Source organism: Cervus elaphus, chromosome 10, assembly GCF_910594005.1.
Source record: "Cervus elaphus chromosome 10, mCerEla1.1, whole genome shotgun sequence".
In the NCBI taxonomy this organism is placed as follows: Eukaryota; Metazoa; Chordata; class Mammalia; order Artiodactyla; family Cervidae; genus Cervus; species Cervus elaphus.
In genome coordinates, this window is record NC_057824.1 from 15288215 (window position 1) to 15315221 (window position 27007).

At 66.7% G+C, this 27007-nt stretch overlaps 3 protein-coding genes across 7 annotated transcripts in view; all 3 read left to right on the forward strand.

Moving 5' to 3' along the window:
• RAB11FIP3 (RAB11 family interacting protein 3) overlaps positions 1 to 1927 on the forward strand; it is a 60778-nt gene extending 58851 nt beyond the window's left edge. For both annotated transcript variants that reach the window (XM_043915726.1, XM_043915727.1), the window contains 4 exons: positions 35 to 172; positions 249 to 404; positions 475 to 615; positions 743 to 1927. In XM_043915726.1, the coding sequence (XP_043771661.1) occupies positions 35 to 172; positions 249 to 404; positions 475 to 615; positions 743 to 856 (549 nt within the window). In that variant the 3' untranslated portion in view covers positions 857 to 1927. The remainder of the gene's footprint in view (positions 1 to 34; positions 173 to 248; positions 405 to 474; positions 616 to 742) is intronic.
• Positions 1345 to 8403, forward strand: LOC122702129 (collagen alpha-1(I) chain-like). Its single transcript, XM_043915623.1, has 10 exons — positions 1345 to 1614; positions 1958 to 2093; positions 3665 to 3954; positions 4914 to 5052; positions 5198 to 5532; positions 5642 to 6410; positions 6709 to 6743; positions 6895 to 6951; positions 7830 to 7959; positions 8018 to 8403. The coding sequence occupies exons 1-10, from the start codon at positions 1345 to 1347 to the stop codon at positions 8401 to 8403; spliced, it is 2547 nt and encodes an 848-aa protein (XP_043771558.1).
• On the forward strand, positions 5915 to 22625 carry CAPN15 (calpain 15). Of its 4 annotated transcripts, none has more exons than XM_043915723.1 (13): positions 5915 to 6182; positions 11280 to 11560; positions 15682 to 17110; positions 17767 to 17975; positions 18041 to 18224; positions 18298 to 18521; positions 19184 to 19309; positions 19391 to 19543; positions 19832 to 19993; positions 20082 to 20308; positions 20528 to 20694; positions 20782 to 20960; positions 21036 to 22625. In XM_043915723.1, the coding sequence occupies exons 2-13, from the start codon at positions 11379 to 11381 to the stop codon at positions 21043 to 21045; spliced, it is 3252 nt and encodes a 1083-aa protein (XP_043771658.1). In that variant the 5' UTR covers positions 5915 to 6182; positions 11280 to 11378; the 3' UTR covers positions 21046 to 22625. The 4 variants fall into 4 exon arrangements, with proteins under 4 accessions (XP_043771658.1, XP_043771657.1, XP_043771659.1 ...); XM_043915722.1 differs by having other exon boundaries at positions 5919 to 6182; positions 21032 to 22625; XM_043915724.1 differs by lacking the exon at positions 11280 to 11560 and having other exon boundaries at positions 5919 to 6182; positions 21032 to 22625.
• Positions 22626 to 27007: the final 4382 nt, after the last annotated feature.

The window sequence follows — 27007 nt, forward strand, 5'->3', positions numbered from 1 at the left end:
GCGGGCGTGTCCATGGCCGCCTTCTTTCTTACAGGAGAAGCAGAAGCTGCTGGATGAGATTGAGGAGCTGTCCGTGCGGCTCAGCAACGAGCAGGAGAACAGGCGGAAGTTGGGGGACCGCCTGAGCCACGAGAGGCACCAGTTCCAGAGGGACAAGGAGGCCACCCAGGAGGTGAGCAGGGGCTGCCCCCACGGGTGCTGGGACCGCCCAGAAGCCCTGCGGCCTGGTTGAGCCTGCTCCCCCGCAGCTGATCGAGGACCTGCGCAAGCAGCTGGAGCACCTGCAGCTCTTCAAGCTGGAGGCCGAGCAGCGGAGGGGCCGCAGCAGCAGCGTGGGCCTGCAGGAATACCACAGCCGCACGCGGGAGAGCGAGCTGGAGCAGGAGGTCCGCAGGCTCAAGCAGGTGCGCTGGGGCCGCACCCGGCGGGAGGGCCTGCCCCGTGCGCCTGGGAGTGACGCACTGTGTCCCCCAGGACAACCGCAGCCTGAAGGAGCAGAATGACGAGCTCAATGGGCAGATCATCAACTTGAGCATCCAGGGCGCCAGGAGCCTCTTCTCCACGGCTTTCTCCGAGTCCTTGGCCGCGGAGATCAGCTCAGTCTCGCGAGATGAGGTAACGACCCCGCCCCCACGTGGCCCCGCCCCCCCCAGGTGCCCCACGCAGCCCGCCCCCCACGTGGCCTGCAGGCATCCGCAGTCAAGGCCCCAGGCACCAACCCCACGCCCCCTCCACCCCCCAGCTCATGGACGCCATTCAGAAGCAGGAAGAGATCAATTTCCGGTTGCAAGACTACATCGACAGGATCATCGTGGCCATCATGGAGACCAACCCATCCATCCTGGAGGTCAAGTAGCCACAGAAAGGCTCCGCCCAGCACGCCTGGTCTCCCTCGCCCAGCGGGAGGACACAGCTGAGCCGGGGTGGGGCCGGACGAGGGGCTCCAGGACAGCCTCCGGCTGGGCGAGCCCCTCTGACCTCCTGTGCTTCCCGCCCGGTCAGGGAGGAAGGGAAACGGGTCCTCCGGAGTGCTGCTCCCCACGGCCACCAGGTGCCCTGCCCGGTGCCGTCCAGGCCTGCGCTGCCCCTGGACGGCACACAGGCCCTGGAACCCTGGCGCCAGACGTTGGGGGGGGATAGGCAGGCGAGGACAGTGCCATCAAAGTCCAGCCAGGCGCTTCTGTGCCCCCAGCTTTCCTGGGTTGTTTGGGCCGGCACCCAACTGGAAGGGGCCCCTTGGTCCAGCGTGAAGCCTGGGGGCCTGCGGGTCACAGGACCGTGCCCCCAGCCACACCCTGGCTGCACTAATCCTATGATGTGTGAGCCACCAGGTGGGGGGTCCCCATGCAGATGTCCAGTGTTCCCAGGAGTCCGCACGTCTGGGGCCAGTTTCCTCCGGGAGTCAGAGGTCTTCAGGAGCTGCGGTCTCTCTGCCAGGTGCACTTTGCAGGAGGCCAGGCAGGGCTGGCTCCCATGTCCAGAGGTCAGGGCCTTCCTGGTGGCTTGGGGGCTCCTTCAAGGAGCAGCAGCGTCACCCCCCGGGGCTGCGGGCCTGCCCCAGGGCCTGAGTGCGGCCAGGAGCCTCCTGGAGCGGGTGGGGTGGGGGCCCTGCTGGTGTGAGCATGTACGTGAGGGAGTGTGTGTGCGTGCGAGCGTGTGAGCATGTGTGTGGCCCTGTGTCCTTCCGCCCTCTGCGTGGCCCACCTTCTACACTAAGGTTTAAGATGTTGCCTCGTATTGTACATTCTGGGGAAAGCCTTGGGTGTAAATCAGTGTAAACTTGGAGGAGAGATTTTTCTATCATGTAGAGTAGGTATTTTTTATAGATTGAAGGTTGATCAATTTTTTAATACTTCCAAGAGAGAAAACTATCTGTGTATACACATGAAATATATATATATGTACAATAATAAACACTGGAACTCTGCTCCCCGCCCTGCCATGCCCCGCCACACAGCCTGCGTCTGTTTCTGTGAACTTGAGCTGCCCCGAGCCCTTCTCGCAGACGCCGGGCACTGACCTGCACGCTCACCCTGTTTTCACCCCAAAAAAGAGCTCCCGGCCACGTGACAGCAGCCTGGATGACATGGGATGTGAGCGCCCAGGGGCCCCAACACCAGTGAGAGGCAGTGCCGAGGGGCTGGCCAGAGGCTCCCTGCAGCATCCCCTGGGCTGGGCAGCAGGAGCCTGGTCCGGCCAGCCCCTCCCAGAGGCGGTGTGCGGGATTGCCCCGCCAGGCTGGGCCCCCAGGGGAGCCCAACTGGGGCACCTCCTGGGCCAGGGCGATACGGTGGGGCCTCAGGGCTGTGTTCATGGTAGGACAAGGCCCTGAGTGTGGCCTGGCTGCTGACATGGTGCCAGGGGCCAGCTGGGTAGAACCCATGGACCATGTAATCATGGATCAAGAGGGCTCCAGGAGGGGCAGGCACAGAGCACCCGAAGGAAGACACTGGAGAGGCACAGGCCCCGTGAGACTGTGGGGGAAGGCTTGACAGGGGGGCCAGGGCAGGAGGGCTCGGGTGGTTCTAAGGGTGAGTGGCCAAGTCTGACTTCAAGGGGGATGTCAGCTAGCAGTCCCCAACACTCGATCCCCTAGCTAGGTGCCTGTGACACCCAGCACTGAGGTACCTGTGTACCAGACGCAGGTGGAGACAGGCCCTGCCTGACAACCCAGTGGGGCAGAGAGGGTCTTGAGTCAGGGCTGCTAACCACGTGGCTCCAGGTGACCGCAGACGGGCCTGCCTGCAGGAAGCAGTGCCCCCTGGCCTCGTCCTCAGCTGGGGGTGGGGCACTAGAATCAGAGAGTTGCCAGGGGCCTGGGCACTGTGGGGGGCAATTGGAGGGGTGGATGTGTCACGGGAGTTCTGCCTGGAGCCTGCACCCTGGCCAAGATTCCAGGGGGCCTAGAGAAAGGATCAGGCCCCCCTCCATGCTCCTGGTGCTAAGGGGTGGCTCCCCAGAGTCGACTCAGGGCCTCACCGAGTTCAGTAGTGGAGCTGGGACTTGTACCTGTCCCCCCATCCCCGGTCCACGGTCACATGCCCAGGGCAGCCAGGGAAGGCAGCACTAGGCCAGGCCTTGGGCTGCAGGCTTCACCCCAGGCTCTGGGTGGAGCTGTGCAAGGAGGGGGGCTCAGCACTTGGGGTGCCCAGTGGCTGCAGCGGGTTCAGGGGGGTCAGTGGGCGCCTGGAAGGGCCTTGTCCCCAGCCTGGAGGCACTGAGGGAGTCTCTGCTGGTCCAGGACAGTCAGTGCCTCTGCTTTGACACGGTTATGTCCTGTCTGGAGCCTGTAGGGCCCATCTCTGCCTAGGAGGAGAAGCGGAGTGTGTGTGTGTTGGGGGGCCCTCTCACTCTGTCAGGTAAACCAGAGCCAGGCAGGGGTTTCTCCCTGAATCCCACTGTCTCTTCCCCTCCTAAACGTAGGGGCCTGTCTGCAGCCCTGCTGGTCCCAGCAGCCAACTCTGAGGCCCCTGCCCTGGCCTGCAGGGGTCCCAGCCCCCTCTGCACAGGGTGGGCTGGGAGAGCATGTGACTCGGCAGGGCCTGGCTTCCTAGTGAGCTCTTTACAGGACCGGCCCAGGCAGGGTGTGCCCAGAGTTTGGAGAGGCTGCAGGGGACACAGGAGGCCAGAGGGCGTCTCACCCAGGAGGACCCTCCACCCTCAGCCCCAAAGCGGATCCTGTCTCAAGTCAGCACCTCCCTCACGCTGCTAGAGCTGTGGAGGCCAAGGTCTTGGCCTGTTCGTGAACGAAGTGCACAGAGCAAGGCTCTGCCCCTCCTGCACAGCTGCCCTGGCCCCGGGCTCATCGTGTCCCACACGCACTGCCCGGCTGTGGCTGAGGCCAGCTCAGGCCTGTCCACGCTGAAGGGTGGCCACTCTGCACTCCCAGCCCAGGGGCCCCAGTGCCTGTCGCTCTGTCTGCTGGAGGTTCAGAGACCATGGGACGGAGGCCCCGTGAGGGCATCTCACAAAACAAGTGGTTACAGGTCCTCATGTAAAACCCCGCCAGAGCACAGGTGTGTCCAGTCCTCAGCCGGCTGGCCTCAACTGCCCGGTGCCTGTCACACCAGGGAGGGTCCCTGTGCCCACGTCCCCACAGACCCTCTACTCCTCATGAGCATCTGGGTGTCCTCACTGCTGTGTCCCAAAGCCGAGAAGAGCAGGGGGGAGACCTGCCCCCAGGGTCTCTCCTCCCCTCCAGGCAGCTATCTCCTGAAAGTCACCCTCTGCTCTGCGGTTCCTTAAAACGTGCACCTGCGCACCTTGGTACCTCTGAGATGCTCACAGGTTGATGGCCCTCTTTAGCGCGGCTCACCATGACCTGTCCCTTCCTCCCCACTACTGCAGGCCGTGCCCCTCACCAAGCAGGGCTGGGATGTGCCTGCTCTCTCCCCACCCAGCCCCCAACCAGGACTAGTGAGCTGGCAGGAACCTGCCTCAACTTCAGCTGTTTTTCTTGTTAGGAGGCTACAGGGCTGTGGACATCAGCTCTGACCCAGTCACCCCAGGTAATGCACAGGGAGGGAAAGGGAGTTGTGGTCACTGAGCCACCACTAGGAGTCAGCCCTTGACTCTGTCCTCAAGTGATTCTGCAGCCACCAGGCCTTGGTCAGAGGCCTGTCACTGCTACCTTCCTGCAGGTGAGGAAGCTGGGGGCGGGCTGAGTCCCCGCGGGCACTCAGGAAGGGGCTGTTTTGGAGGCTGTGTCTGAAGCCTGAGCACCCAGGGTGGGGACGTAGTTGTCCTGGCTGCAGCATCTGGAGAGATGGAGGTTTTCCAGGAGCCCTGAGCGCTGTCCCCGAAGGTCCTACCGACCAGACGCTGGAGCAAACATCACCCAGCTCCCCGTGCAGAAATCCTCTCTGTGTGGAGGCACTACTGGACCACGCCCACTCTCCTTAAATCTGTCCTAGCCAGGGGCCTCCCGCCCGTCTTCCCGCGTGGGTCGTGCCTTCTCCGGCTCCACACGCCCCCCGGAAACCAGGGTCCCGGAGTTCCGCCCTCAGCGTCCCCTCTCCTCACTGCGGTCTCCCCGTGCTTCGCGGGCGCCAGGTAAACCGCTGACACCAAAGCTCTTTCAGGCGGTACTGCTGTTTCCAGAAGCCCTAGGCGATGGAAGGCAGGGGGCCAGGGGCAGGGTCTACCCCCCACTTCCGCGGCTGCTGAGTTATCAGAGTGACCTCCTGCTGTCCGACAGGCAGGGACAGAACGCGCCTGAGGGGCCGATTCTGCTCGGAGGCCCCAGGCATCACACTGGCTTCCTCCCTGCCAGGGGTCGAGCTGTGCGCTGTGGCTCCCTCGGTCCTCCGGCGGCCCGGGGGTGCTGGTGCCCCCGCTAGCCGAGGAGAACCCGGGGCTCGGACACGCCATGCGCCCAGGTCACCCCACGAGTGGCGCCGCTCTTGTCGGTCCAGCGAAACTGGAGCGTCGGACCGTAAAGCCTTTGCTGGTCCTGAGGAAACAGAAAGTCTGGAGGGACCCGGGAGGGAGCTGGCGCGTCTACGGGCCCCTCGGTCCTCAGGGGCCACAACCGTATCCGCGGCCGCAGCCTGGCACCTCCCCGCACGGAAACCGGAAGCGTCGTGCCGGGCCGCTGAAGGTCCCGCCCCTTCCTACGGCCCGGGCATTCTGGGGCTTGTAGTCCTCGTTCCCTCATCGGCACCTCCTCCAGCACGGCTCGCCGCCCGGCAGCGGGCTCAGCCACCTCCCTCGGCGCCCGCGGGCGGGACTGCCGGGGACGTCGGAGGGCGCCAAGTCGAGGCGGCTACAGGCCGCCGCCCCGGAGTCAGCCTCCCGGCCTGCCTCGCGCGCCGCCCTGGACTCCGCCTCCCGGTCTGCCCCGCGCGCCGTCCTGGACTCCGCCTCCCGGCCTGCCCCGCGCACTGCACTGCCTTGTGGGAGCCGTAGTTCGGGCGCGCGATTCACAGCGCCGCGTGCGCCCCGGGCGCGCCGTAGCCACGGGGCCCCGGCCGGGCGCTACGCTACGGAGGCGGCGCAGGGCGCGGCGCGGGCCGGGCTGGGTCGGTGCGCTTGCCGGCTCCGCCACTCAGAGCGAGAAGCTGTCGGGGCCGCGCGCCGACGGCAGAGGGCCCGCCCGCCCTCCGAGAACAAGTTGTGGGCCGGCCGGCGCGGGCGAGCGAGCCGGGCCTCGGGGACTGAGGAGGCGCCGCGGGTTTGCGGAGGTGAGTCCCGTCGCCCGGGCCAGGCCGGGGGCGCGGCCTGGACCCCCGGGAAGCCGTGGCCAACGGGCGGCGCCTCCTGGGCACTGGCCGGTCCTGGTCGGGCTGGGGACGCTGCTGGAGAGGGGAGCCGCCAGGACCTCGGGCGCCGGGCAGCGGGAGACCAGCCCAGGGTCTGCAGACGCGGGAGGCGGCCTCAGCCCCTCCTGCCCTTGAGCGCCCTTATCTCCGGTCAGTGTCCCGGCCGCGGCGGCGTTAGGGGAAGTGTCCGGCCCGGCCCGGTGGAGTGGGGGAGCAGGCGCGTCCTGTCTGCCCACTGGCCACCAACCTCGCTTCCTCCTACTGTTCTTTTCCTGTTGGCGCTGGAGCGAACCGAAAAGTTACCCATGGTGGCCCCCCAGAGTGTCTGCTGGGCTGCCGGCCCACCGGGCTGCCCACAGGAGGGGGGCCCTTCTGATCCTGGCCAGGGCAGCCTTGTGTGATCAAATGGCCCTGACGGGGCTGACTCTCGGGCCCCCTTAACACGCAGGAGTTTGTGACCAGACTGCAGACAACAGGACCCCAGTAAGGCCCAGCCTGGGAGTTCGGGATCTTGTGACTGCAAGCCCTGCTGAACTGTGGGGAAGCTGGGACTCAGCTGGGTGCTTGGTTGTTCTGTGCTCTCCTGAGAGCCCCTCTTGCGGGGCCCCCTCCCTCTGCCTGCGTCTGGGGGCAGTCTAAGCCCCTGTGGGAGGACCCCCCGCCCCCAGAGCTGGGCTCCAGGGGAGATGGGGTAAGTTGATCCTTCCACTTCTGAGTGCCTTTCTCAACCGTGGGTAGAAGGGTAGTATTTCCGTGGCCCAGGTGCCTGGAGGAGGGCCCCAGATGGGAGGGGAGCCTGGGAGCCCCTGCTCTGCAACTCTGCTGGTGGGCATGGCCTGGCCTTGGTGTCAGGCACCTCTCACTTCCTCTTGGGTTGTTCTGCTCCCGAGAGGAGCACTTCTCTTTTCTTCTGCGTCTGAAGCTCTCTAGAGCTGCTCCCCGTGAGCAACCAGGCTGGTGACCTCGTGACCTCCTGAAAGCCAGGCTTAAACTCAGTGATTGCTAGGCTTTAGAGAGGGAGCCGGTCTTACCTAGTGTCTCTGCTCTAAGGACCATTGCCCCAGACCAGGTGCTCTGAGAGCAGGAAGCGGCTGGGTCCTCAAACCTTTCTGGACGGGGTCACTTTGCTGAAACTCTTTGGTTTCAGGCTCTGCATTAGACTCTCTGGACCCGTGTGTCAGACAGCATCTTGTTGAGCCCCGCTTTACAGACAAGAGGCCCAGGCTGAGGGCAGCCAGGCTGTGGAGAGGGATGGGTGGGCTGCACATCCAGTCCTTCCAGCCCCTGCTTCCACCGCCCCCGATGCTTGTCTTTTATTCGGGAAGAAGGATTCTGCACTCTAGAGGTTCTCTAAAACCATGGATGTCTTCGTGGGCCTGAGCGGGTTGCTGAAGAGCCTACGGGGCTGGGTGTGTAAGAGCCCAAGCTCAGACTCCGCCCGGGTGCTCCCTGCCCCCGGATCAGCTGCTCTTTTGCCCGCACTGACTCCTGCCCTCTCACCTGGCACCCGCAGGAGCGTCCTGAAGCAGGGACATGGTGGTGTCTCTCTTGTCTAACCTCTTGTGCCAGGTTCCCAGGCAGGGTCACCCCCCCCCCAGCACTCCCCCCCCGACCAAGAGTGCCCAGAAGGCCTGTGGCGTCCCTTTGGTGTCCTCGGCTCCCCGTGCCCAGCACTGCCCCGGCCGCACCAAGGCAGGTGGTCAGTGAGCATCCTGAGTCAGCTGCAGGCCGCCCTGGTGACCTGGCTCTGAACTCAGAGGGGCCTCTAGGGGCGTGGGGCCAGAACGGCACCTGCAGCCTCCTGGGGAAGAGGACCGGCCAGCCCGTCTCCGCCTTCCTGGATGAGGGGAAGGAGGGTATGGGTGGAGTTTGGACTTGGACACCTGCCCAGGCACACCTGTCACTCTGGGTCACCCTGCGGATGGCTGTGCTGGTGCTGCCAGGACGGTGCAGGGAGCTGGGGGCCACGGGGGAGCAGCGGGGACCTCCTGACGCCCCCAGGACACGCCGTCCCTCCAGTGAGGACTTGTCCGGGGCTCTGGCCTCCCTGCCTGTCCTGGCGGCACCATCTCCCTCCAGCAGCGGCCCCGCTCCTGCTGTCTGCTTCCCCCTCCCTGGTGGCCGGACTGCGGGCCAGGGCTAGACGGCGCTGCGAGACATCAGAGGGAAAGCAGGCTGATAGCTGCTACTGACAAGAGCCGCGGTGTCCGTGTCCCAAGGAAGCGCCCATGGCTTCGCTTCCTCGGCCATTGGGCCAGGCCTGGAGCGGAGGCAGCGCCTGCCGCCGGCCCTGCCAGGGCCCCCCCCAACCCACCGCTCCTGAAGAGGCGGCTGCAGAGACGCTCCCCACGGCCCGTCTGCCTCCCTGGCGTGAGCCGGAGGCTCCAGTACCTTTATGTCTCTGAAGCAACTCTGTCCCCATGAAGCCTGCGGTCACCAGCCACCCAGGCCGCGCTGCTCTGCGGCCACTTGGCCAACAGAAATGTGGAAGTGCCAGAGGCATGCGCCCATCAGCAAGCGGCTCTGAACTTGTGAACTGGAAAGCGAAGTCGTGGTGGCGTCCCTGGCTCCCTGGCAGAAGTTTCCTTTTTTTTGACGCTCGACTGAGTGGGTACGACTAGAGACAAAGAACACGCCGGGACCCTGCATCTCATCCTCCGATCTCCCTGCCGGCGAGCCACCCCTCACCTGTGGGTGTCACTCTGGGGGACTGTCTCCACCCCTCTCTCCTGGAAAGCAGGGGCCTGGAAGCGGAGCCCTGCTGGCCACGTGACCCGTACGGGGTGGCGGGCCCAGGATCTGGACCATGGCTGAACACGGCGGGGCCGAGGTGTGGAGATAGCGGCTGCCTGAAGCATGTGCAGGCAGGGTCTGCGGCCGGACTGTTTCCTCCCGGGCCAGATAGTGGAATGCTGGTTTCTGTTTTGTTCCTGCAGCTGGTTTTTAAGTGACATTGATGGTGACTCTCAGCAGAATCTCAACAGCCCTCTTCTCAAGGTCCTGGCCTGGCCGGTGGGGGTGTTTGGGCCTCACAGTGCACCTGGGAAGGACAGGAGGCGTGTGGCCCGTGGGCAAGTGGTACCAGGACCTGGGTCCCGGGGAGTCTCGCTGATTGCTTGCCAAGAGCCCTGACCCTCGCCCCACGCACCCTTCCCTGGTGGCCGCAGCCATGGGCAGAGCCAGGCTGCGGAGGCCTTGTCCCCTGTGGCCCTGGCCGGCCTAGACAGTGGTGGCCTTGGACCAGGCAGCGAGGAGCAGCCGAGTCAGGCCCCAGACTGCTCAGTGTGAGGCCCTGCCGCCAGACGGGCTGTGCCCTGGAGCCTGGGCTCGGCCTTGGAGGCGAGGCTCGGGGGTGGGTCTTCCAGGCACTTGGCCCTCCCCACTGGACGGGTCTGGACTTTGGCCCTGGAGTAGCCCAGCCCGCAGGCTTATCGCCAGGACCCAGAGTCCATCAGCCAGGGGTGCCAACCTGTCTCCCTGCTGCAGGACTCCACCTTCCACCCCAAGACCGAGGCGGCACGGAGGCCAGGCCCTGTCCTCGCTCCCCTGGGCTCTGGCTGCGGGTGGGCCGCCCCCAGCTGTCCTCTGTGCTCTCGGTGGGTGCGGGCCGAGCTCCTGGTCAGCCCTGGACTCGGGCGTGGGTGCTCCTGCTCCGTGGGCACCTTTGTTGCTTAGCTTCAGCTCAAGGCCTCGCCCGCTCAGGGCTTGGCTGCGGAAAGGGAGTGTTGGAGACGCTCGGAGTCTCTCCCCGGGAAGGTACCCGCGCAGGGTGGGGGCAGGAGGCTGGGGGCTGGCCTGGTTGCCATGGAGGGGCAGGTGTCCTGAAGGACCAGCTCAGCGTGGACCTGACTGCCCACGGCGTGGGCGCCGTGAGCGCCCCTTCACAGCCCAGGGCGCAGGACTCCAGACGCGGCCGCCGCCTGAGTGTGACTCGTCCCCGTGGGGGTGAGCGTCCGCCGTAGGAGGGGAAGGGCTGCGACTTGAGGCGGGTGGTCCCGGGCTCACACGGGCCTCACCCTGACATCAGGCGGGCCTGGCGGCGTGTCAGGCGTGTCGGGCGACGTGACTCCGATCCCCTGTGCCTGTCCTTTCACATGGTTGTTGGGAGTGAGAAGTGATCCCTGCGGCTCGCAGGGCGCTCCCACCAGGCGGCCCTCCTGTCAGTGGATGTGGGGGGCGTTGGCTCTGCAGCCACTGGGGACCCCCCTCACACCCAGTTGGCTCTGGTCGAGCTGAGGGGAAGCCTGAGTGGTGGGTGACTCTCAGGGGCCCCGGGCCTTCGGCAGCCTGTCCAGCCCTGGTCTCGGTCCCTTGGAGGAATAGGTCTGGCAGGCGTGTTGCTACCCGGCTCGCTGGCCTGACTGCAGCACTGAGGACAGGGCCCAGGCCCTCCCCCCACAGAGTCGCTGCCCTGCTGGGCCCCAGGTGCCTGCTGGGAGGGGGCCGTGGGTGCTGGACCTGGGCTGAGGCAGACCAGAAAGGAAAGTGGACAGCCACGGCGGCCCAGAGGCAGCCCAGGCATCTTCCCTGGCCTGACTGGGACTCACCTCATCTGAAAGGAGACGCCCCCCGCCCCCCCCCCCCACCTCCCACCTCAGGACAGGTGTACCTGGGCCCACGCCTCCCAAGAGCAGGCAGCCTCCTGGGCTCCTTCCTGCTCACCGTCGCCGGGTCAGGGGAGGCTGTCCTCTGTAAGGGCCGTGGGGGTGACTGTGGATAGTGCCCAGGGCTCACCAGCCCTACTGGGCACTCCTCTTCCAGCTTCTTTTCTCTGGTTAAATATCTCCTCGATCATTTTTTCCAGGGTGAGACCCATTCTGAAGGCCAGCAAATGTGGCACAGCCGCCTCGCCGCGGGGGCGCCAAGAGGGCCATGCTGGGGGCGCCACGGGGCAGGGGGGACCCTGGTGGTGGCCCTGCTGCCCCGGAAGCCGCGCATGTGCTGGGACCCTCCGGGCGCCGTAGTCACATGTCTCTTCTCTCTCTGTCTCTGTCATTTCTGTTGTGCTCCTCGGACCAGCCCGGCTCTCGAGGCCGCCCTCCTCCATGCTCTGCCTCGCCTGCCACCGCCGGCGCCCTGTGACCAGGCCCGGCGTTCAGTGTGGCCGCCGTGGGGGCCATGGGGAGCTCCGCCTCCTCGCTGGCCGCCGAGACCGAGTCGGACCACGGCTTCCCCCGGGGACCGCCCTGCCCGGGGCCCCCAGCAGCGGCCGGCTGGGGTAGGAGCGGCCCCGGGGGGCCCGTGTGGGGCGACAGCTTGGGCACCCGGCAGCACCCGCTCCCGCGGCCCCGGGCCCGAAGGTAAGCAGGTGGAGCAGGGGTGGCCCCCGGGGGCCTCCCAGACAAGCGGGCCCTGTCCCTTAGGGCCCTCTGGCGACTCTCTTCACCCCAGAGACCCGGGCGACTCGGGCTGCTCATTGGGCAGAGCACACCCAGGACCCCCGCCCCCGGAGCTGGGCTGAGGGCCTCAGGACCGCAGACGGTGGGCCGGGACCGCCACCGCCTCGGGCCGGGGGCGTGCTTGTCCGCTGGCACTGCAGCGGCTGCTGGAGCTGCTCGCTGGGTGGGGCTGGGGGCACGGCACGCACCGAGAATGCTGCTTGCTTCCTGTGGAACCTGCGGCCTTGCCGTGGCCCGCACGCGTGTTGTCCTGTGACGTGGCTGCCTGCAGGGGGCAGGGGGCTGTGGGTCCCGCTGACAAGCCTCCCTCCACGCGCCCACGTCCTCCAGCTGCAGCTGCGGCTGGACTCGACCCAGGCTCCCCTGGCGAGCTCCACCTCCCGGTGCCGAGGTGAGGGGTGGGCAGCCCAGCCACACTGCCCACACACGGATACCCCAGCTTCTCCGCGTCCTGCAGCCTGGCTGGAGGGTAAGGGGCGCAGCAGACACTCAGAGTCCACCGCCCTTGGGCCAGAGGTGGCACTTGGCCGCCTTGGGGCCCCAGCCCGCCTCAGGGGCTGCAGATACCGCTCTCCGCCGGTGGCCCTCAGCGGGCACTTCTTCAGACACAGCTCACTTGTGCAGGACAGTACCTGGTGTGTGTGGGCCACGAGCGTGTCCTGGGCTCACCATCTAGGCGGCCGGCCCGTGCGTGGAGCAGGACCTGGGTTTTGGCAGGCTTCTGGGGGTCACCGCGCAACCCCTGTGAATAGTCATGGAGGCCCGTGGTCCAGAGGGACGGCTGGGGAGCAGAGGGCTTCGGTTCCCTGTGCCGTCAGCGCTGGCTTTGGATGGCACTCACCTGCCGTCAGGGGCTCTGCTCACACAGTGGGAATCACACGGTGTGTGGCCTCTGTCTGCTTCTCACTGAGCATTGTGTTCTCGGGCCACCCGCGTGGTAGCGAGTGTCGGGACTTCGCCCCTTTATGGCTGAGCGATGCTCTGCCGTGTGAAATAGACCTGCTGGTTACTGATGGGCACTCGGACTTGCAGCTCTGCCGCTGTGGATGTGCGTGGAGAGGAGTTTGTACAGACGTGTGTTGTCACCTCCCTTGTGTAGCTACACAGAATGAGGTTGCTGGTGTTTACTGTAAGTTTACGTTTAACTGTCTGAGGAGCTGCCAGGCTGCTCTCCACAGTGGTCGCGCCATTTCCCAGGCCCCCAGCCACGCAGGGAGGGTTCTGGTTTCTCCACACCCTCCCTGCGCCGTCCTGCCTGCATGCAGGGTGGTCGCCAAGCTGCTGTGACCGGCGTCTCCCCGGGGCCAGAGCGTCTCCTCGCACCCTCTCCACGCACATGTGTCCTTTCATTTCCAGGTATTTACGTTCTCAGGGCAAGTCGCTGGGGAGGGGGGGATTACTAGGCCTCAGGGAGGGGTACGGGCCCCGAGGCGGGTGGCAGAGATGTCACCGGTCCGGCCCGCACCCTCTTATTCTCCCGCCCAGCGCCGCCAGCAGTTAGCTGTGCCTCCTAGAGTGAGTCAGGGGGAAGAGCCGCCAGTGACCTTGAGGAATCCACAGGCACCCGACTAGACACGAGAGGGGCAGGCGGGGGGCTGGTGCGGCAGAGGCAGGCCAACGCTCCCCACACCTCCTCTGGACACGTGGACACACGCGTGTGGGTGGCCCGGCCAAGCTGTTCCTGCCCTGAGGGGCCCCGTGGGGACCTGCCGCACAGCGCCCCCTCCACTGAGGAGCCTGCAGGTCTGGGCTTGGTCCCACCGCCATGTGGACCAGGAGCTGCAATGCCCAGAGGACCTGGGGTTGGTGTGGGCGTCGGCCCCTGAGAGCTGCAGGCCTGCCCTGGGGACACAGGCCGAGGGGATGGTGCAAGGCTGGCTGAGGGTGACATTGGAGGGAGGTGCCCGTGTGCCCCTTGGGACTAGCTGGGGGTCAGGGTCAGGTGGGCGTCCTGCCGGGCAGCGCGGCCTCAGGTCTGCTGGCCTGACCAGCGGGGTCCTTGAGTGGGGACCCAACTTACTGCACTTAGCTTTCCGGGGAGCCAAAGGCTGTCTCCCAGCTGCTGCAGCCCCCGTGTCCCGGGAGCACCCGCCCCCACCTGCCTCTGACCTGGGGCCGAGGCTGCAGCCCAGAGAGCCGAGGCTGAGCAGGTGTGTGCTGTCCACCCCACCTGCGGCTTTCGCTGTGTCCTGAGGGTGGGCGCCCAGCCCCTGAGAGCGCCTGGTGCTTGGGAGCGTCTGTGTGGAGGCTCTGGTGCATCAGGGTGCTGGGAGGTGACCCTGGCTTTGGGGCTGGGGTGGTGAAGGCCCAGGTTCCTCTGGACACCCCGCCGCTGCCCCTTGAGCCGCTTCGTCCCCGCCCACCCCGTGACACCGAGACTGAGGCATGGGTCGAACAGGTCCCTGAGGGAGGCAGCCCGCACCGCCTCTCGCCCTCCCGGGACGCCAGCCGAGGATCCCAGTGTGGCCTCATGCTCATCCGGGCCTGGGCCCGGCCAGCTGTTGGGCTGTGAGGGGTGTAGGGTTAGGCTTCCTGTCCTCCTGTGTGTGCTCAGCACACCTGGACCACTGGGGGCTGGAGCCAAGGGCTGGCCCAAGTCTTCCCCCAGGCTGCGGGGGCACACGGGGCGCGGGGCGGCCGTCCAAGCCTGGGCCTGGGCTCCAGAGTGTGTGTGGCTTGTCTGTGTGGCCGCGCGGGCCTTCTCGCTGGGGAGCAGCAGGAGGGTTTCTTAGGCTTCGGTGACGCAGAAGCCCAAGCTGACCCGGCTAGGGTGCGTCCAGCACTTGGGCGCTGCGGCAGCTGTGGACAGCCCCAAGGCTCAGCCACGCACCCGGGGAGGCAGCATCAGCCTGCGCTGGGCCCAGGAACCATCATGCTGCTTGGGGGAGGGTTTCTGTTTGTGTCTTGAAGAGGGAAGTTTTCCTTCTTCCTGGAGTGTTTGGCGTAAATGTAGCATGAGAAGCGCAAGCTCCACGCCTTCTTGTAAAAGAACAGTTGATGTTTCTGCCGAGCAAATCAGCTACCGTCAGCAGGAGAGCGTGGACGCCCCCCATGCGGGCTGGCCTCGAGCGGCGGGTGAGGCTGAGACCCTGCTCAGCCCGCGGGAGTGGCCGGCTCCTGCCTCTGAGTTTGCCCATCCTGAACCTTCCCGTGGGTGAATCATGCCACGTGTCGGGGCCCAGTGCTGGCGTGTGTCCGCGCTTCGCTCCTGGCTGCTGAATGGTGTTCCATGTCTTGTTTGTCCATTTACTCATTGATGGACACTTGGCTTGATTCCACCAGTTGGCTGCTGTGGGCAAATCTGCTGAGCACGTGTGGATGTGTGCTGGTGAAGAGCACGTACCTGGGGTGGAATTGCTGGGTCCTAACTGTGGTCCTTCTGTAGCTTCTGGGGAGCCATCTAACGGTTTCCTGCAGCAGCTGTGCTACTCCGCGCTCCCCCAGCGACGTGGGAGACCAGGTCTCTCCAGCTCCAGGTCCTGGCAGCCGTCCTGCCGGGTGGGCTGGTGCGCTTTGCATTTCCCTGACTGACCCGCTGAGCAGCTTTCCACGGGCTTCTCCAGATCTCTGGGGAAAGTCGCCTCAAATCCTCTGCCCATTTTTAAAGCCAGGTTTTTGTCGTGTGGTCCTAAGAACGTTTCATACGTTCTGGCTGCTAGACCCTGGTCAGACACTGTTTGCAAACGTTATCTCCCGTAGGATATCTTTTCACTTTCTTTATGGTGTCCTTTGATTCATGGAAGATGTTAGGTTTGATGTTCTTTTGTTTTCTCCTTCGTTTGCACGGTCATGAAAATTTACCTACATTTTCTGCTTCTAAGAGTTTCATAGTTTTCATTCCCATGCTTATGTCATTGATCCATTTTGAGTTAAGTTTTAAATACGGCGTGAGGTACAGGTCTGACTCCTTCTTTAGCATTTAGATCCAATTTTCCTAGTGCGTTGGTTGAAAAGACCATCGTTCCCCCCTGACACTCTTGACGCCCTTGTCAGAAACCCCTGACCACGGCCTTCCCTTGCAGCCACACGCACTCGCCCGGGCCCATGGCCGCGGTCGGGGAGTGGGCCTGCGCACGCTGCACCTTCCTGAACCCGGCTGGCCAGCGCCAGTGCTCCATCTGCGAGGCCCCGCGGCACAAGCCCGACCTGGACCAGATCCTGCGACTCAGCGTGGAGGAGCAGAAGTGGCCGTGTGCCCGCTGCACATTCCGCAACCTTCTGGGCAGGGGGGCCTGCGAGGTGTGCGGCTTCGCCCCTGAGCCCGGCCCAGGGGCCCCCCCGCTGCCCATCATCAACGGGGCGCCCCCAGAACCCCCGGGCAGCTGCCGGGACGAGGCGGGGCCCCTGCGGACAGCGGGGCCGGTGGCCGTGGAGCCAGCGGGTGGGCGGCCGGCAGAAGCGGAGGGGCAGGAGGGGGGCGCGGCCACGCCTGGGAGCGGCTGGGCCTGCCAGCGCTGCACGCTGCACAACACGCCCGTGGCCAGCTCCTGCTCGGCCTGCGGGGGGCCCCGGAAACTCTCGCTGCCCAGGATCCCTCCCGAGGCACTTGTGGTCCCGGAAGTTGTGGCTCCTGCAGGCTTCCCCGGCGTGCCGGCCCCTGCCCAGCCTGGGGAAGGTGCCGAGGCCAACCCTCCTTCTGCCGTGGACCAGGAGCCCCCCCGGGGGCCACCCTTCAGCCCGTTCTCGCCCACCCTCCAGAACAACCCTGTGCCTCGCAGCCGCCGCGAGGTGCCCCCCCAGCTGCAGCCACCGGTGCCTGAGGCCGCCCAGCCCTCGCCCTCTGCCGGCTCCAAGGGGCCCCCCCAGGGCCTGGGGCGGCCCGCAGCCGGGGCCTCCCGCCTGGCGGAGCTGCTGTCAGGCAAGCGACTGAGCTTCCTGGAGGAGGAGGCGGCCGAGGGGGGCCCTACGCTGCGCCTCCCGGGGCCCGCCAGCCCTGCGCACTGCGAGGCCGGCAGCACCACGCCGGGCAGCGACATCATTGACCTGGGTGGCGACAGCGTGCGTTACACGCCGGCCAGCCCCTCCAGCCCTGACTTCACCACCTGGTCGTGCGCCAGGTGCACGCTCAGGAACCCCACGGCGACCCCCCGGTGCACGGTGTGCGGCTGCTCCAAGCTTCACGGCTTCCAGGAGCACGGCGACGCCCCCGCCCACTGCCCCGACTGCAGTGCAGACAGGCCCGGGCCCTGCCCAGCCCACAAGGCCGGCCGCCCCCTCCCCGTGGCGCCATCTGAGCGCCCGGGCCAGTGGGCCTGCCCTGCCTGCACCCTGCTCAACGCGCCTCGGGCCAAGCACTGTGCCACCTGCCACACCCCCCAGCTCCTGGCGGCCCAGCGCCGGGGCGTGGCGCCGCTGCGGCGCAGGGAGAGCGTGCTCGTGGAGAAGCGGCGGCAGACGGACGAGGGCGAGGCCAAGGCCCTGTGGGAGGACATCGTGGCCTTCTGCCGGGAGGTGCGGTCCCTTTGCCCCCGAGCCTCAGCTCCGGTGACCCCCATGTGACCGGTCACCTGAGATCCTCAGGCCCTCTCCTTCCGTGTCCGCAAGGGTGCTGACCCCTCACCCCCAGCGTGAGCACCGGCAGCAGTGGCCTTATGGGAAGGTGGGGACAGGCAGGCCGGGTGCCGCCCCTGGTTGCAGAGCCCCAGCTGAGACAGGTGCCCTGCGTGCTCTCTGCCCTTGGACTGCAGGAGGCTAAGCCCAGGGTGTCACCCCCAGGGCCCTGGGGGGATATGTTCCCTGGGCTGCTGCCCTCTGTCGCTGCCGGCAGCCCGTCCAGAGCTGTGTCCCGGCCACGCTGCCCCCCTCAGGCCCCCCACCTCTCTTCCTAGGGCCTCTGGCGCCCCACACCTGCAGCCTCCAGGCTGGGCCCCGCACTGTCCCCTGGGGCGCACATTCCTCCCATTGGCCCGTCGCCAGCCTGCTGTGCCCTGGCTGACTGCAGTCCACCACGCCTGCACAGGGTGGTATGGGCCTCACGAAGCTCAGCCGTGCCATCTGCAGGCTGAGGGCTGCTCTCTGTCCCCCTTCCTCTCGGGCTCAGGCAGCTGGGTACACTCGGGGTGGGGTGGGGTTCGGACTGCCCTGAGTTATGGCCGTGGTCTCTGCAGAACAGTGTGAACTTTGTGGACGACAGCTTCCCCCCCGGGCCCGCGTCTGTGGGCTTCCCCGCGGGTGACAGTGTCCAGCAGCGTGTGCGACAGTGGTTGCGGCCGCACGAGATCAACTGCTCCGTCTTCAGGGACCACGGCACCTCCTGGTCCGTGTTCCACACGCTCCGGCCTTCCGACATCCTGCAGGGTCTCCTGGGGAACTGCTGGTGAGTATGGGGCTCCCACCCGGGGCGGGCGGGCCAAGCTCCCCCTGAACCCCGGTCTCGTGCAGGTTCTTGAGTGCGCTGGCAGTGCTTGCTGAGCGGCCGGACCTGGTTGAGCGGGTGATGGTCACACGCAGCCTGTGTGCAGAGGGTGCCTACCAGGTGAGGCTGTGCAAGGACGGCACATGGACAACAGTGCTGGTGGACGACATGCTGCCCTGCGACGAGGCCGGCTTCCTGCTCTTCTCCCAGGTGGGTGGGGGCGCGGGCAGGCGGGTGGCAGGCAGGAAGAGGTGGCGGCCTCACGACTCCAGCCCCTCCGCAGGCTCAGCGCAAGCAGCTGTGGGTGGCCCTCATCGAGAAGGCGCTGGCCAAGCTGCACGGCTCCTACTTTGCGCTCCAGGCCGGGCGCGCCATAGAGGGCCTGGCCACACTCACCGGTGCCCCTTGTGAGAGCCTGGCTTTGCAGGTCAGCTCCACGAACCCCCGTGAGGAACCGGTGGACACTGATCTCATCTGGGCCAAAATGCTGAGTTCTAAAGAGGCTGGGTAAGAGGGACAGCCATGCTGGGGGCCTGGAGCAGCAGGAGTAGTCAGGCCAGCGCCCTGATCTGCACCCATGTTTCACAAGATACTTCTGGTATGGGCTGACAACAGCTGGGAGGCCCAGCTCCCCATGCTGTGCTGGCCACCTCACCTGCTCAGATGGGGTGAGGGCACGCAGGGTGCTGTCCGTTGGCTTGTACCTAGAAGGCCCTGTCCTGACCTGGGCCTGTGATGACCGTCAACATCCTTCGGGGTCCACGTGGAGTGAGCTCCATGGTGGCACCTGGCAGTAGCAGCCCCCAGGGTGGACAGGTTGGGGGAGTGGGGGCTTCTGAACTCTGGCGTGCCGGAGTCTGGGGAGGGCCCAGGACCCTTGCCCTCAGCTGTGGTGGGCAATGGCATGGCTTCACCCCTTGGGGAGCAGCATCACTGAGCTGGCAGGGCCCCCAGCCTTGCCAGACCTCCAAGGGACCCAGGCCTGCCCGCCTCAGCTTGGCCCATCACTTCCTGAGCCCCGGCGTCCCTCGTGGGTCTCCCACAGTCAGGGAGACCCCCTCCTGGAGCTGCACCTCCCCGAGGCAGGCCAGGACAGCAGGTGTCCCCTAGAGAGAGAGCCCACCCCAATACCAAGGGGCCCCAGTCAGTGGGCTGCTCTAACTGCGCAGGTTCCTCATGGGCGCCTCCTGTGGTGGGGGCAACATGAAGGTGGACGATGCTGTCTATGAGAGTCTAGGCCTGCGTCCCCGCCACGCCTACTCCATCTTGGATGTCCGGGATGTCCAGGGCTCCAGGTAAGGATGGGCATGGCAGGGCATGGCCATGGGCGTGGCGGAGCCATGGGTGTGGCCCCCAACCCTGTGGTCTATCCACAGGCTCTTGCGCCTACGGAACCCGTGGGGCCGCTTCTCCTGGAACGGCAGCTGGTCAGATGAGTGGCCACACTGGCCAGGGCACCTGCGGAGTGAGCTCATGCCGCATGGCAGCAGCGAGGGTGTCTTCTGGATGGAGTACAGTGACTTCGTCAGGTACCTCCCACCGCTCACCTTGGTGCATACAGCGGTCTTTCCCAGGAGCTCGGCCTGTTTACTGCATGGCGTGGGGTGCTTCTGCTGGGACTCTGCCCGTGGGTCAGCCTTAGGGCCTGGCGCCCCCGGCGGTGTCCACAGACAACAGCCAGGACTGGGGTTTCTGAACATAGATTCTAAGAACTGCCAGCAGCCGAGAGAGCCTGCTGCGGTCACCCTGCCCAGGGTTGCATGCCATGCAGGCAGCTGGGTGGAGGCCGCTCAGCTGGCTATCCTCTCGCGGCCCAGGTACTTCGACTCCGTGGATATCTGCAAGGTGCACTCAGACTGGCAGGAGGCTCGGGTGCAAGGCAGCTTCCCCAGCTCGGCCAGTGGGCCGGTGGGCGTGACGGCCCTCACGGTGTTGGAGCGCGCCTCCCTGGAGTTTGCCCTCTTCCAGGAGGGCAGCAGGTGGGCCCGGCGGACTGGGGGCGGGACGGCGGGGTGTCGCGGGTCTAGGGGTGGGGCCTGGCCACTGGCGACCTTTCCGTTCGCCCAGGCGCGCGGACTCAGTGGACAGTCACCTCCTGGACATGTGTGTCTTGGTGTTCCGGGCCTCCTTCGGTAGCGGCGGCCGCCTGAGCCTGGGCCGCCTGCTAGCCCACAGCAAGCGCGCCGTGAAGAAGTTTGTCAACTGTGACGTGATGCTGGAGCCGGGCGAGTATGCCGTGGTGTGCTGTGCCTTCAACCACTGGGGCCCTGTACCAGGCCCACCCGCTCTGCAGGGTAGGTGACCCGGTGGCCACACGGCTCCAGGCCCCGCGCCACACAGCCCAGGTCTGCCCACAGCCCCCAGGCTCCGCCCACACTGTCCCTATCAGCAGGGCCCGCCCACAAGGGCCCAGGCTCCGCCCATACCCTGCCCATCAGCGTGGCTCCGCCCACACGGTCTGGGTGGCATACAGGAGGAGGGCTACCCGCTCCCTCCCTCGGTGCTCCTTGCAGCCTCCAGCCCCTCAGCGGGGGCCCCGCGCAGCACCCCGGAGGCGCCCGGCCACGTGCTGGCCGTGTACAGCTCGAGGCTCGTCATGGTGGAGCCCGTGGAGGCCCAGCCGACCACGCTGGCCGACGCCATCATCTTGCTCACGGAGAGCAGGGGCGAACGGCACGAGGTGGGTGGGCGGGCGTGGACCCTGGGGGTGCGGCAGGAGGTGGCTGCCCACGGCCCGCCCACCCATTCCTGCACTGCCTGTGGCCAGGGCCGCGAGGGCATGACCTGCTACTACCTGACGCACGGCTGGGCGGGGCTCATCGTGGTTGTGGAGAACCGGCACCCCAAGTCTTACCTGCACGTGCAGTGCGACTGCTCCGACAGCTTCAACGTGGTGTCCACGCGCGGCAGCCTGCGCACCCAGGACAGCGTGCCGCCTCTGCACAGGTGCGCCCCGCCCCACCCTGCCCCTGGGGGCCCGCTGACCCCGCAGGCCCTCACCGGCCCCCCTCCCCCAGGCAGGTCCTGGTGATCCTGTCACAGCTGGAAGGAAACGCCGGCTTCTCCATCACCCACCGCCTGGCGCACCGCAAGGCAGCGCAGGCCTTCCTCAGCGACTGGACGGCCTCCAAGGGCAGCCACAGCCCCCCACTCACGCCGGAGGTCGCTGGCCTGCACGGCCCCCGGCCGCTGTGACCTCCCTGCCCCCACCCGCCTGCCCCCACACGCACTTTATGAGGGAGACCCCAACAGGACGCTTGAACCACAATCTCAGGACCCCCACCCAGGGAGCTCCAGCCACGGGCACAGCTCCCCTGGCCCTCCCCCCGCCCCTCCCTCCTGCCCAGGGCCTCCCAGCCACCCAGCAGATTACCTCGAACCCACCTCCAGCTCTAGGGGGCTGTGTGCCAGCCTCTCTGACCAACCCACCTTGAGGTCTGGCTCCAATCTCCAGGATCAGGGTGAGGCTGCCCCTTCTCCATGGGCCTGTGTCTCCTGCTCCGGTCAGGCAGCCATGTGCTCCAAAACCAAATCTGGGCAGGTCAGAGGCCAAGACCCCAGAATGAGAGCAGGGACCACCCTCGTTGTAGGGGTCAGAGGTCAGGATTCCAGGTTGAGAGCAGGGACCATTTCCGTTTTGTGATCAGAGGCCAGGATCCTGAGATGAGCAAGGACCAGCCCTTTGTTGGGTCAGGCCAGGACCCCAGGGTGAAAGTAGGGACCACCTCTATTTTAGGGGATCAAGGCCAGGGCCCAAGGATGAGAGCAGGGACCACTCCAGTTTGGGGAGGTCAGAGGTCAAGATCCCAGGGTGAGAGTAGGGACCACCCCCTTTCCCTCAGTTTGCCCCCATATCCCACCTCACCCCCAAGCCCTCATGCGGCCAGCAGGGGTCCCTAGAGCCCCAGCAGGGTCTGAGAAGGCAGGTGCCCGGCAACCGTGGGCTGAACCAGGGTGGGGAGGGACACTATGCAATTCCTGGCGCGCCAGCCAGGATCGAAGCCATGCCCTGGGCCAGGGCTGGGGTGGTGGTCAGGTGGGCCTGGGCCCAGCCCCGTGCTTGGCACCACCTGACCTGCAGGAGAAGCAGAGTCCCAGAGTCCCCTGGGCCGTGTCCAGGCGCAATCAGGGTGGGCCCCAGCCCCACAGCCCTCCCGCCGAGCCAGCGTTCTCCCTGTCTGCTCAGCCCTGAGCTCTGTCTGCCTGGGGACGACTAAGGCCGCTTCCTGGGTGCCCGGCCTTGCTGCCCGGCAGCCTTCTGGCAGCGAGCGGCCCTGCCCATGGTCCCTCGCTTTCCATGGGGCTGTGGGGTTAGGGGGGGCAGTTTCACAGCTGGAGAAGCACTAGACCCCTGGCCCCCTTTGTACTCCTCCTGTTACTCTGAGTGGGGGGTTCACACCTGGAGAAGCACTAGACCCCACCCCCCACCCCTGCCCCCTTTGTACTCCTCCTCTTACTCTGAGCTGTGAGTATTTTTAACCTTGTACATACGGCAGCTCTTCTGATGCAGAGACTATTTTATCAACGTCAGCGCCATCCCCGTAGGATGACCCCATGGGTGTTTCCAGACTCAGGCTCCGACGGACCAAATAAAGATGTTTTGTTTTGTAAGTTCGTTCTTGTCTGTCTCTCCCAGGGGCCCCTGGCCCCTGGCCCCTGGGCTCCTCTCTGGGACAGAGCTGTGCCCACCTAGGGACAGCCTCTCTGGGATGCCTGGGTTGGTACCCAGGCCTGCCTCCCAGGGAGCCTTCAGGGGCACCGTGCCACCCGCTGCCTGCACCCCAGGAAGGATGGGGCATCCAGGTGGGGCAGTGGTTCAGGTCCAGCCCTGCGGTGGTTCACAGACTGGCACGCATGAAGCCTCAGAAGGGCCCTGCCTGTGCCGGGCTTTTCCTAGAGAGACAGCTGCGTTCCAGGCGCCTGTCTGGATCTGTTGGTCGCGGTGGAGCAGAGGGTGTGCGGGGCTGGGAGACGGCTGCCCCGTGCCCACTCCCTGCCAGGCTGGGCGGCGTGCGGCCCGCAGTCCTAGCCCAGGCTCCATGTGGGGCCAGGCGGGCCAGTCTCCCAGCGAGAAGGGGGCTGGGGTGCCGAGGCCACGCTGGGTGTAAGAGGCCCGTCTCAGGCCAGCCTATCGAATGTGAAAGCAATTAAAGCCACCAGCAGTGTTCGCTCCGGGCGGGCCTCGGGCAGCAGGGAGCTGCCACAACGCATCTCCGCTCAGCGCCTGGAGACGCACCCCCACCCCACCCCCCACTCCATCCACGGCTGCGCTGGACCTTGTCCTCGGGGGGCTGGGCTCCGTCACCCCAGGGCGTCCCGGGGAGCCTGGGCCCACATTGCTGCAGCCCCGAGATGCCCAGGATGTGAGAGCTGACGGGCCCGGGGGCTGCCTGCCTCCCTGTTGGCTGGCCTGGAGACCCCGGCCTGTGCCTGCTCCCCTTTCCACTTTCCCTGGCAGGGAGGGCTGAGGAAATTGGAGGTCAGGGGCCCGCGGCTAAGACCCTTCTTGGGGATGCAGCTCCCCCCGGGAGGTGCTACGGGCGCTGAGGTGGGGCCTGGTGGCACCTGGACCTAAGCTGGTGCGGGTGGTGGGCAAGGCACAGCCTCCTGACGCGTGCCTGCGGGGGCGCCTGTCCCAGGCCGCGTCCCCCCACGTCCCCTGTCCTCACCGGCTGGGGCCCCTCCCGGCCCTCGCCCAGACTGCTTGGCTGCCCACCCGTTGGCCGCGGTGGCCTTCCCGAGGCGGGCGGCGGGGTGTTCTCACTTGTGAGGCAGCCCTGTCAGAAGCACTTAGTGTACAAATTAGCCGCGGCCTCCCGCCTCCTCCACGCTCTGGGCTCTGGGCTCCGCAGACTCCCGCCCGCCCCGGGCGCCCGCCCACGACAGCCGCGGCCAGCCGGCTCCTCCGCGGCCCCCGACCTTGACCTGGACGGGGGTGACTGCGAGGGGCGGGCGTCCGGCGGGCCGGCAGGGGCTCCCGCTCTCAGCCTGGCACCAAGCCGGCCCTGAGCTCCAGGGCCAGCGTGCAGAGCCATGGGGGGACGGACCCCAAGCCACACAGAGACTGCAGCCCCCGCTGCCCCGCCTGCCGGCCGGCCTGCCACTCAAGCAGGGAAAATCGCCTGTGACAGGCCCAGGAAGGCCGGGCCCCGGGGGCCGCGCGGGACACGCACAGCTCCTCTTCCAACATATGGTTGCTGTCGGCCCCAGGCACTGCTCGGCCAGCGCTCCAGAGCTCCGCGGCCCGAGCTGCGCCCCCACCCGCCCAGCTGGCTGCTCCCGCGGATCCACACGGCCCCTGCCCTACTGGCACGCGGCCCCCGACGGGGAGCTCACTCCCACGGCAGCCCCTCCAGCGAGCAGCCAGGAGCCTCTGGTTCCAGGACCTCCAGCGCACGTGGAGCCGCTGAGCGAGCTTTGGGGGAGGGGCCGGGGGTGCTTCCAGAGGATGGCGCTGGTTGGGGGAGGGCTGCAGTGCTCAGGTTTGGGGCCAGAGGCCTTGTGGGGTCCCAGTGCCAGGAGCCTCCCAGCTGCACACCCTCTCCCTCAGCGTGGGCCCACTCTGCCCCATGTCTTGGGTGGGCTGGGTAGCCCCACAATGCCCTCCCTGGAGCACGCCTCCCATGGGTATGCTCCCCACCCCCCACGGGTCTGTGGTGAGGTCCCTGAACCTGTTTGCAGCCCCCACCAGCATCACCCAGTCCCGTCAGCATGGCTTTGCTGCCCCTCACAGACCTGCAGTGAACCTGCTGTGGCTCCCCAGTGCTCTCAGGGCCCCAGGTGTGACCTTGCCCCTGGGGACCACGCCATGAGTCCCTGAGGCCACCTCAAGTGTGCAGGAGGGAAGTGCCAAGGACGACCCAGGCTCTGCCCGTGGTGGGGCTCTCGGACGCTTGGGGGGCTGCTGTGTCATCAGCAAGAGGGTGACCCTGAGCCACGGCCACCGTCTGCCTGGCGCTGACCCCTCCCGGGGCTCTTAGACCCTGCTCACGGGCTGTGCCACTGTCCCTCTTCCCACGGGGCGAGCAGAGGCAGCCCGGCCCCAACACCAGTCCTGGCGAGGGCCATGCATGGATGCTGAGGGGAGGAGACAGGCCTGCCTCGGGCACCACACCGCTGTCCCCCTGCCTTCCCTGGACCCACTGTCTGTCCTGCCCACGTGCCCCTGGCACACAAGTGCCGGCATCAGTGGAAGTGACAGGTGCGCAGCCTTGGGCAAGCGGGCAGAGCAGGTTAATGGCCACGACGCCTCCAGCTGGAGGCAGAGGGAGGGGCTGCGTGTCCCCCACCCCCCGCACCAGGACAAGCTGAGGGAAGGCTGCTCCCTAGGGCCCCCCTGCTCAGTCTGCAGGCCCAGACTGATACCTGGGGAGCGTGGGCAGAGGTTTCCGGGCTCAGGCCACAAGGGGATCAAGCCCCCGAGCTCGGGGGTCCCTGACACCGCCTTGGGTAGGGCCAACTCCCTGGGCCCGAGCACGCCCCAGCATGTTGGGGTGGGGCCTGTGGGTGGGTCACTGCAGGGTGGAAAGTGGGACAGGCTCCGGGCACACTGTGCCAGCCGCAGGGAGCAGAAATGCCCCCAGTAGCTCAGGTAGAGCCCCGCTGACCGGCCTCCCCTGCCACGGCTGCGGCGGCCTGTGCACCCTGACTCAGCACTGGGGACAGGCCATTAGGCTGCGGCCGCAGCCGAGCTCTGGGAGCCCTGCTGTGTGCTTGCGGCCCACCTGCACCCCTGGCAAGACCCCTCCTGGAGCCCGGCCATGCCCCTCAGTCTGAGCTCAGGGGGCGGGACCGCTCCTTGTCCCACCCAGACTCCGGGGAGGGCCGTCCACAGGGCGGAGCTGGCCTCCAATGGCCTCTTCCCCTCTCTTCTGGGCTTCACCAGGCTGTGCTGAGACGCCCCTCCCTTCCCCTGGAGGGCCGGCAGCAGGGCCTCCCAGAGACCAGGAGGAGGAGTCAGCCGTGGGGGGCCAGGAAGCTCAGTGTCACCCCTGGGACAGCCCCAGGTCTCAGGGTGACCTGTGCCCCCTGCCCCGTCTGGGCCGGGGCCTGGCTGGGTGTGTCTGGAGTGGGGTCTGTGTGCAGAAGGAGCAGGCCTCCTGGCCCCCACGCTCCACAGAGCTGCTGGCGTGACGACCGCTCAAGCTGTCTCCCGGCCTGGGGCTGCCTGCACGGTCAGCTGGTCAGCTGGGCCAGGCCAGGCGGGCAGAGACGGACGGCTGGTGGGCCGTGCCCCCCGCAGCCCTCCAGCCCTCCCACCCTGCCCAGTGGGCTTGCAGGGGGGAAGTTGGGTCTCCCCAGTTGTATCAGGGAGGGTGACACTGGACAGTCACCCTCACACCAGTGTCCTGGCACCGGATGCCCCCAGAACATGGCGCCCTGCTCCTTACAAACGCCGGTCAGGGTTGACTGGAGCGCCAGCGACAGTGCCGTGGCCAGTCACCCTCCTGCGCAGCTGGGGAAACCGCAGCCGGGCTCACAGGCCCAGAGAGCTCCATCCCAGAGACCCTACAGGACACGCCCTTGCCCCCAGAGTGCCCCTGTCCCCGCACTGAGTTGGCTGCCCTGGGCTTCGATGGGGGCTCTAGCAAAGGTGGAGTGGACGCTCACGGGGGCCTCCAGGGCAGCACACGCCCCTCCGACGGCCGACCCCACCCCTCCTGAGATGGACATCACGCACCTCCGGGTTCGGACACCGTCCCCTGAACAAAGGCAAACATCCCCTGAGGAACACAACTGGCCTGGCCTGCGGTCTGTCCACTTCCAGAACGGTGCTGGCTGCTCAGGGGGACTTCTGCTAGGACCCGGCTGAGACGTGGGGCCCCGGACCATTGAGTTGGACGTTTGGTATCAACATGGAGTCGAGCTCCACCGGAGGTGGAGTGGCTCAGGCTGTGAGGATAGAGGGGGCGGCGTTTCCTGGTGGGCCCTTTCCCCGCCCCCCCTGGCTCAGCGGCCCTCCCGAGAGGGACAGGCAGGGGAGAGGAGGCCTG

Bases quoted from the DNA above. Each gene is read 5' to 3' on its own strand.
- CAPN15 (XM_043915722.1), top strand. From the start codon at position 11,379: ATGGGGAGCTCCGCCTCCTCGCTGGCCGCCGAGACCGAGTCGGACCAC. The intron at 20,309-20,527 runs GTAGGTGACCCG...TGCTCCTTGCAG, and splicing joins AGGCCCACCCGCTCTGCAGG to CCTCCAGCCCCTCAGCGGGG. The intron at 20,695-20,781 runs GTGGGTGGGCGG...GCCTGTGGCCAG, and splicing joins GCAGGGGCGAACGGCACGAG to GGCCGCGAGGGCATGACCTG.
- LOC122702129 (XM_043915623.1), top strand. From the start codon at position 1,345: ATGCAGATGTCCAGTGTTCCCAGGAGTCCGCACGTCTGGGGCCAGTTT. The intron at 3,955-4,913 runs GTGAGGGCATCT...AATCTGTCCTAG, and splicing joins GACCATGGGACGGAGGCCCC to CCAGGGGCCTCCCGCCCGTC. The intron at 6,744-6,894 runs GTAAGGCCCAGC...GTCTGGGGGCAG, and splicing joins CTGCAGACAACAGGACCCCA to TCTAAGCCCCTGTGGGAGGA.